The sequence below is a fragment of the Ptychodera flava genome, chromosome 3, assembly GCF_041260155.1.
Source record: "Ptychodera flava strain L36383 chromosome 3, AS_Pfla_20210202, whole genome shotgun sequence".
NCBI classification, from domain to species: Eukaryota; Metazoa; Hemichordata; class Enteropneusta; family Ptychoderidae; genus Ptychodera; species Ptychodera flava.
The window spans coordinates 28525120-28534004 of NC_091930.1; the positions used below are offsets into that span (position 1 = coordinate 28525120).

The window sequence follows — 8885 nt, forward strand, 5'->3', positions numbered from 1 at the left end:
TTAAAATCGAGCTGTAGTGATGTGCTCGGTATTTTCGCCCTTACCGTAGTGGTTGTTTACTTTCGCGTAGCCTCGCCTCACTACATCTGAACCTGTGTCATAGCAAATCTCGTTGAACTCACGCACTTCGAAGTAAACTACTCAACCAATCACAACGCGACTTGCTTATCGCTTTAGGCTACGCATTCTATTATGCGCAGTCTGACACGCGCATATTACGCAGAGGTGGTACATCTGTACACAGGCAAAATGGCATTTCAGCAGTCGGCGTCCACATCGTCCTCAGCCGAGCAGGCACGCGCAAATGATTTGGATTTTCGGGTATGTAGAGCTAAATATTGTAATTCCCAACCACAGGTTCTCGTTATATCTCTTCCATAGACAATGATAGATGTTCGAGGCGATCGCAGGTCGCCTTTGGCCGCCTCGAACGGCTCTCCGACTAATTCCAATATTAAACTGAACCATTGATCAAAATCCACGTAAAATCGAACTGGTAATACATATTTCCCTGCGAATCCATTTAAACCGTTGATCGCACGGTGAATGGGACGATGTGCAAGACATTGTTCTGGTGGTCTGGTCGCCTGTTATATTGACGAAGGGATACATAGGACTGTAAGTGTAAAGTCAGCTGAATTGGAATCCGCTGAATCACCCGTGCTTCGCCGGCGGCATCCTGATAATACTACATACACGTTTAGCTGTAGCAATTATGTGGTTTGCCAAAGTGAATTTCACTTTTGGAAATGCTATGTATATGTTACAGAGAACAGTCCAGTAATTTTTAATTTAATTACTTTTTACTTTTTACAGCTTTGTGAACAGTTTGGAGTAAAAGAATTGAAACCTGTCCAAAAAGAGGGATTAACTCATCTTCTGTCTGGCCATGATGTTTTAGCAATATTGCCGACTGGTCATGGGAAATCACTAATATACCACATGTACCCTTACATGTTGCCTGGAAAAAGATCAGTTCTTGTGGTTTCACCTCTTGTCTCCCTCATGAAAGACCAAGTAAGTTACACATGAAAAAATTGGAATTGCACATGTTCGGTATGATGTAATTTGTGGGGTTGCAATACATGTTTACATTGTGAATAAGTATAAATTAATTTTTGTGCATCTGGAGGGTACTTTTCCCTATTTTGCAAGTAATTAACAACACATGAATTCTCTCTGTGTAATCACTAAAGCCCCATTAGCTGTTTGTTTTGCTTTTTTCAAATCAAAATTTAGTAAATGTAAAAAACTTATTGGAGTTTGAACAAAGAATGCTTTCCAAAAGTTAGTGAAGAAATGGACAAGTCAGATTCTAATAAATAAACAATATGCCTAAGAATCTAATGTTATTAGTTACACATAATATATCTTTTAATTTTGCCCAGCAAATTTAAAAAAAACCAAACAAACTAACATAGCTTCAGTTCAGTCCCTATGATAAAAGTCATGAATCTCAAATAAAGTTGCATGTTTGTTAAAGTTACTTTTAAAGTATGACTTAAGTGTATTTTCATAAATGTATTTAACTGTCTTCCCAAGATATCCACATTGTCATCGTTTGGATTTAAGGCGGCAATGTTGCAAGATGCAGTGGATGATGGAGGAGAGCTTGCGACATACGTGTTTGGTTCACCAGAAGACTATCTTAAGTCAAAACACAACACCCTCGATATGCTGAAAGCAAACCATTCAGATGTGATATCTTTATTAGTAATTGATGAAGTGCACACAATCCCTAAATGGTGAGTAATGATTTATACATGTAATATAATTCATCTTTTTGTCCAAGTCTTGCATTTTTCATCACAGGCACAAAGTCCTTTTTTTGCCAAAACATTTACTTGCCCATTTGAAAAATATGCAGTTTCCTCAACACCTCAGAAATGACTGTATACGGTTAATTTGCATAACAATATAGTATTTACATAATCTGTGGCTGTGATAATGTATTCTTTTGTTGGTCTATTAACATGTGAATAGATTTCTCCAAAAATACAGGGGTGGCCCACCCCTATGAATCCTCCCTTGGATAGCCTATATTTAGCCTATAAATGTAATTATGATCATCATAATCTCTTTTAGGGATGAATTATTTTCCAGGGACAGATGTAAAAGTTACTTGAATCATTGAATTGTTTGGAGTTTTGACTATTTCAAGTCTCTGTCCTTTCAACAGGGGTGAAAAACCAAACCTGAGTAATAAAGGAAGACGGAAAGCACAGGAGGGGGCATTTAGGGAATATTTTGCGCATGTTGGAGAGCTTCGATCATATTTTCCAGATGTGAAAGTACTGGCATTGACAGCCACAGCTTCAAAGGAGGTCCAGTCTCAGATAAAAGACAATCTTTGCCTACATGACTGCAAAGTTATCAACGTCTGTCCAAACAAGGACAACATCAGATATTCTGTGTTAAAAATTCCCACAGACATCCCATCTACCCTATATTGGATGGTCGATAAATTAAGAGAAGAAAAAGAGGATTTTCCAAGGACAATTATTTACTGTTCATCAATAGATCTGACAGCAAAACTATATCACTATTTTAAAGTAGAGTATCCAGCCTCCGTTGACTATATAGGCATGTACCATAGTGAGACAGACTCAGTGGTGCAAGAATCGCATTTGCAGGAAATGACAAAAGACACTGAATCAAACTTGCGAATCATGTTTTGTACAACAGCCCTTGGTATGGGCATTGACATTAAAAGTACACACTATGTTATACATTATGGACCATGTTTTGACCTAGAAAGCTATATTCAAGAATCAGGCAGGGTGGGCAGGGATGGAAATCCTTCACATGCAGTTTTGTTTTACAATGGCAAGATGGTGAAGGATATTTGTCCTAAACTGAGAAAATATATTCTGAGCATCTCAACGTGCAGAAGGATTTCACTGTTTGAAAATTTTGCTTCAGTCGAAGATATTTCCATTATGAAAAATAAGGAGCACCACCATAGTTGTTGTGATGTGTGTGAGTGCCAATGTTCATGTGGTCAGTGTGTGCAACAGGCAAATTTTATAGAGAAACACCTTGTACACTACTGTACTGATACAGACAGTGACATTTTAAGTTCCAGTTCCTCATTAGAATCTGATGCTGTGATTGATAATTCTTGCTCCTCTAGCTCTGATGGCTAAACTCATTTTGACCATGTAAAGGATCAGCAGAAAAATCTGAAAAAATTACAGTAACAGGTACTGTCTCTGGTACATCTACTGTCTCATCAACCTGATTAGAGTCAGCTGTAGTGATGTGCTCAGTATTTTCACCCTTATCCTGACCACAACGATAAGGGCGAAAATACTGAGCACATTACAGCAGATTTTAATCAGATTGCTGTCTTGTCACATAACATCAAAGTCTGTGGGGTAGGGCCAATGACTATGGACTTTTTGTTTTTTTACACAATACTTTATTCATTGTATACAAACTAAGCTTACATTTTACAAGCAGATGTCAATAAAGCTTTTTTGTTTCAGTAACTTGATTTCATGCTGATTGATTCCCTTTATTTTAGCCTTCAATTAGATCAGGCAGTAAATTACTGACAAGGCCAAAGTCAGTAAATTTTTTGCTTAGCGTCTACCCCCACATAGCTTATTAAGCAACAGAGCATTGTTACATTAAAATGGTTAATTACTTGTCTTGGAATCTTTGTACAAATTTAATGTGAATTATTCAAGAAGAATTGTTCCATTTCAGCACAGTCCCTCTATCCACAGGTAACACAGCTCAGGTAACACACAACACAGCTGTGACTTTCTGTCATATAGAAAAGTTCAATCACGTTAAAGGGTTGCTACAAGTTTAGCTGCACGTAAAAGCAACCCAATTTTCAAAGATCAAACGGTCAGTACTATGTGAAAACAGCAACATAGCAATGAAAATTGTTATAGTCACCGGTAGAAACTCTTCACAGATGGAGGGTTAATTGCTTTAAACAAATGAAAATGCATGTGAAGAGAATGAAAACCAACATCGCATGCGTGAATTAAAATACTGTAAACAATAGCAGATGTTACATCATCGGACTTCTATTTTGGTACCGGGGTGCGCAGAGGTAGAGAACCCTGATGAATGTACTAAAAAATGTGGCACACTAGCGATTTTGTAATGGGAGCTTCAATGTCTCATTGTTTTACATCTTTTAATAGTATCTTTGATCTGAGAAGCAGTTTTACCAACTGTAACGGTGTACTATACTCTCCTACCCTTTCTTTATTTGAGATAAACAAGGGTAGTAGCTTGTGCAACTCAGGATGTACTAAATTTTGAAAAAATCAGTGGATGAGGGGCTCAACTCCAGAAGTACCCTGTTTTGTCATTTTTTGGTGAATACAAACTACATGCAAATTTTACGAAAAAAACAATTATGCAAATGTTATGCAAATTAGTTGCTACTCTATCAAAAAATCTTAGGAAGAACCCTGAACTTGTATTGTTTTATTGTAGTGGCAAAGAAGATTTGAAAACGTCTGACATGTCCATGAATAGAGAGGTGAAGAGACTGTGTAAGGGAAATCGAGTAGATAAATCTGATCATTCCAGAACAGCATGTATAAAATTTGTTGGTCTTATAAATTGATGTTCTGATTTACAACTCAATCAAATAATTCTTGGGGTCTTAAAAGTTAAGGATGTACGAGCGGTACGCGCGTGGAATTTGTCACTTCCCTTGAAATTTGCTGGAAAATCAATTTCTACTATTGTCATTTTCATGAAAATTTGCACAAAGCTAAGTCAAGAGAAATAAATAATAGTGATCAAATAAAATGATGTGGTCACCGCGCTAACTTTTGAGATAAACAGCATTGAATTATTTTGTCCATAGAAAATGCATTGGTGAAAAAATGCTGACTCAGCATTTTTTGTCATAAATGGCAAAATTCATGGTCATGTATCTCAAAAACGAGCATGGCGACCCCTATATTTTATCACACATTTTGATAATACTTACAAAGGAGAATCCAAAAATCGACAATTTAGAGAAATGGCATACTTTTAATTTTACAGATCGTACATCCTTAATGGGGTCTTACAATGTGATGAATACAGTGTCTGTACCTAAAAGTCTAGACATAACGTACATCAAACAAGTCTTGTTGGTGTCTAGCCAACATATCCTTCAATGCACTTGATGAACAAGTGAAAATGTCTGCAACAGGCCTCACTTTACAATATTTCATTTTCCTACCAGGAATGTATTCCAACACTTTCCTCTCACTCATTTCTGACAAAACCTTTCTCAAGTCTGTCTCTCTGCGTGGTGTTCGATGAATGCCCTTCTTTTTATGAAAGCGTGTGACCTTATCGAGATGACGAACCAAGGACATCTGTACCTTGTATAATGCTGCTTGGTTTATACATGATTGTTTTGTTTGATTTCCCTTACACAGTCTCTTCACCTCTCTATTGATCAGCTCAATGTGGCCATCAATTGCTTCATTGTTGTTTATCCCACCCCTCACATTTACTGTTCGGTTCCATGTAAGTCTGTGTGCTTGATTTTCACTCATCTTGGCTTGCACTAATGTCTGCAATTGAATACACGCGATCATGTACTTGATTTTATTTGTTTTGCAGTATATAGGCAGCTCGTACTTTGATGATCTTACAGATCGTGCGCCATCCCCAGCATTTATTGCCATCTCTAGGTTACGGTGAAGCAGTGTTAACCTGAATAAAGCAAGTTGGTAATTGAAGATGTCATCAGCATCATGTGGGATCTCAGATCTTCTTGATCGCTGCACGTTGGTTGTGACACCATGAACAGCCTTCTCATGGGTAATTGCGCTCTTCACATATGCATACGTCTTGGTACAGTGGTGACACTTGTATCTGAAAAAAGTAAAGGTACAATTGATAAGTCTATGTCTGAGCTCCCTACCATTACCATTTACAATCTATGTTTTACGTCCCTCTGTCAGCAGTAATTCATTTTAAAATGGCAAGTAACACACTTTGATAATTCAGTGTGCCATGCTATATGCAGAATATAAGACAAGTATTGGCAAGTACCATTATTAAGAGTTCTGAAATGTCAAATAGGGGCATTTGGTTGTATGTGATATAAGACTGGCATATCCAGCAGGAAATTATTATCAAGCAAGGTGAGTTGACTATATTTTTATCTGATATCCTACTTTTCCCTAACCATCTACTCTAGCTGGGCTTATAGGCCGCCATTCCACAGCATGTCAGTGTGTAAATTTGTTCTGTGGGTGTTCTCTGTTGTTGTCAATTTTGTTTGATTCTTCACCATAACAATACATTAAGAAATCAATATTCAACCAATCACATTTCTGAATTTTGATCAAGCACATTACAGTATAATAATTATTTTTACACACCTATTTTCTTCAGTTAATTGCATCAGCCAAGAATTTTCATGGGCTGTTTCATCATCAAGTTCTTTCCTAACATCTGCATAAATATCCCGGCTTGTCAGGAAGTACTTCCTTACAACACTCTGACATTTTTCCATATACCAAGAGAGCTTCTTGTCACACGTATGTTTAGAAAGGCTGAAAGCGATAACTGAGTTGTGCGCATGCTCATAAATTAGCATAATTCATTAGGGTCACGACCTCAATTTATCATGTGATCGTATGTAAATACAAGGCACTGCCGTGCACTTACCGTCTGCTCATCTCACGTTTCGATGGACTTTTAACCAATAAATCGACTAAATCCATGTCAATAAAGGATAAAAACCCTCCCCATGATGTAATTTTATGAATACTAATTTGATTTGAGTCGGGAGAAATGAAAACCCGCGAAAATTTGACTGGGTTGTCAAGGAGCCAGACGACGCTACCATATCGAGCTCTGTCAGCTGTTCTGGTGTTGCCGGCATCGAGGTCAAATTTTGACGGCAAATTTTCACATTTTTTTGAGTTTGTCATCACTTTTCATCCACATAGTAAGTTACTTTAGGTTTTCTTCTTGACTTTGGTGCACCGTTTCTCTGAGGCTAATTTTTTAAAAGGTGCTTTCAATTTTTTTTTTTGCTGTACGAACGGGCCCTGGTCCCAGGGGAGTCTAGCGTCCTGCCATAGTTTTGTATTGGGTTTCATCTCTACTACTTTTACGTTAGTTCTTTTCAAGGTTTTGTTCCAATCTCTTTCAAAGTGACCTTTTAGATAACAATTCCAAGTATGTCTGATTTTGATTTTCATAAGTTTTGCCTTGATAAATTATGCCGCATTTGTGGTTCAAGGCCCAAAAGTCAGTTGATGCCATCAGAGAAAAGAGCCCAAAGTTATGTAAACAGTATGTTGATCAAATTTCTTTTACATTTGGGATTGATGTTAGTTGTGATTATGTTGATGTACACCCGACACACATGTGTTATTTGTGTTACAGACGTTTATTTAATCAGGCTACTTTTTCTGCTGAAGCTTTTCTTAATTTATGGGGCCCTCATCCACGGGTAGGGGAATGCAATATCTGTTGTCAATTTAGAAATCAAAGCAAAGGGGGGCGTCCAAAAGAGTTAAAAGGGGGAGACCTGTGACAAAAAAACAGGATACATGTCGAGTGGCTTTGATTCAAAGCTGACTGAGGAAGGAAAAGCTCATCTCATGGAACAGGCCCAGAGATCTGAAAGTTTTGATTGGTCTGAACAATTTTCAGCCATGCCAGAGAGAGACACTAAGTGTAGTATTTGTCTGTCGATGTTTACTAACCCTATAGAAACACCATGTGAACACATCTTTTGTGGTAAATGTCTTACTAACACCTTTGTGACTGAAAACAGTTCATGTGTTCGTTGTCCATTCTGTAACCAATCTGTTTCATGTTTTTCTGTTCGTCCAGCTAAACGTTATTTTCTCAATGTTTTAAGTTCATTGCCATTGTTGTGTAATAAATGTAACCAAGTCTGTCCATCGTCCGCCAATATTGATCAGCATGTCTGTCAGCATCAGAATAAGCCCGCAAGTCCAATAAATAAAACAACTGCAAATGAAATCTTGGAGCGTCCTCTGGAGTTGCACTAACTCCAGAACTAGAAAAGTTGCAACTCATTTAGTGAAAACAAAACTTGCACAGTCAGATGATGGAAAAACTGCCGTCTACAAAACCGGTGGACCGGTAAGTGACTACTTTTATTGGTCTTTGATAAACTGATAGATACAATAGTAATTCCATTAAATATTCATGAAAGAGTTTTTGTGCTGTATTCTATTCAAACGATAGTCACTAGCATGTGTGTTCAGGTTCAGATTGTTTATTTCAGCATATTTGTACATTATCAAGGTGTGTTGATATGCTTCTTCCACTTTGATTGCCACAGTGAATCTCAAATGATTTTTCTGGGATTTGTTTTCCTTCAGAAACTTGTTGTTGTTCATAGGCCACAGCCGCGAGTATCCACTGATGTAGCAGCCAGGGTAACCATTAGGAAACGATCACAGTACCTGGAAGATCAAATGCAAACTATAAGAAAGAGATCAGCTGATACTCAGCAGTGTGATGAGTTACGTGTAGCTTCAAAGCAACGTAGAATTGATCGCTGTTTCAGAAACTTCCAAAAGTTGCCATCAGTGGAGAGGAAATGTTGGCAGTAAAAGCTGACCTTGGGATGTCCTGGAATAGTAACAGAAAACTGAAAAGGTTAGTCAAAACACACTAGCATTTTATACCTGCAAAAAATCACCTAGTTATTACATGTGTCAGAGCTTTGTGCCGTAGTGTTGTAACTGTGACAAATTAAAACGATTTGTGTTATGTCAATAACACTGCAGGTGGTTCAACCATTGGGGCATCAAAAGTGGTGGAGAGCTGAGAATGAGGAAAGAAAAAAAACTATCATTTATTTATTCGGAAGACCAACAGGAATAAAATCCCAATTACAGGCTCTGCTCTGCTCATTG

General features: G+C 37.7%; 1 protein-coding gene across 1 annotated transcript; it reads left to right on the plus strand.

Annotated features, from left to right (window-relative positions):
- Nucleotides 1–249: 249 nt before the first annotated feature.
- On the plus strand, nucleotides 250–3146 carry LOC139128879 (uncharacterized). The gene is made up of 4 exons (XM_070694582.1): nucleotides 250–321; nucleotides 817–1017; nucleotides 1543–1745; nucleotides 2180–3146. The coding sequence occupies exons 1-4, from the start codon at nucleotides 250–252 to the stop codon at nucleotides 3144–3146; spliced, it is 1443 nt and encodes a 480-aa protein (XP_070550683.1).
- Nucleotides 3147–8885: the final 5739 nt, after the last annotated feature.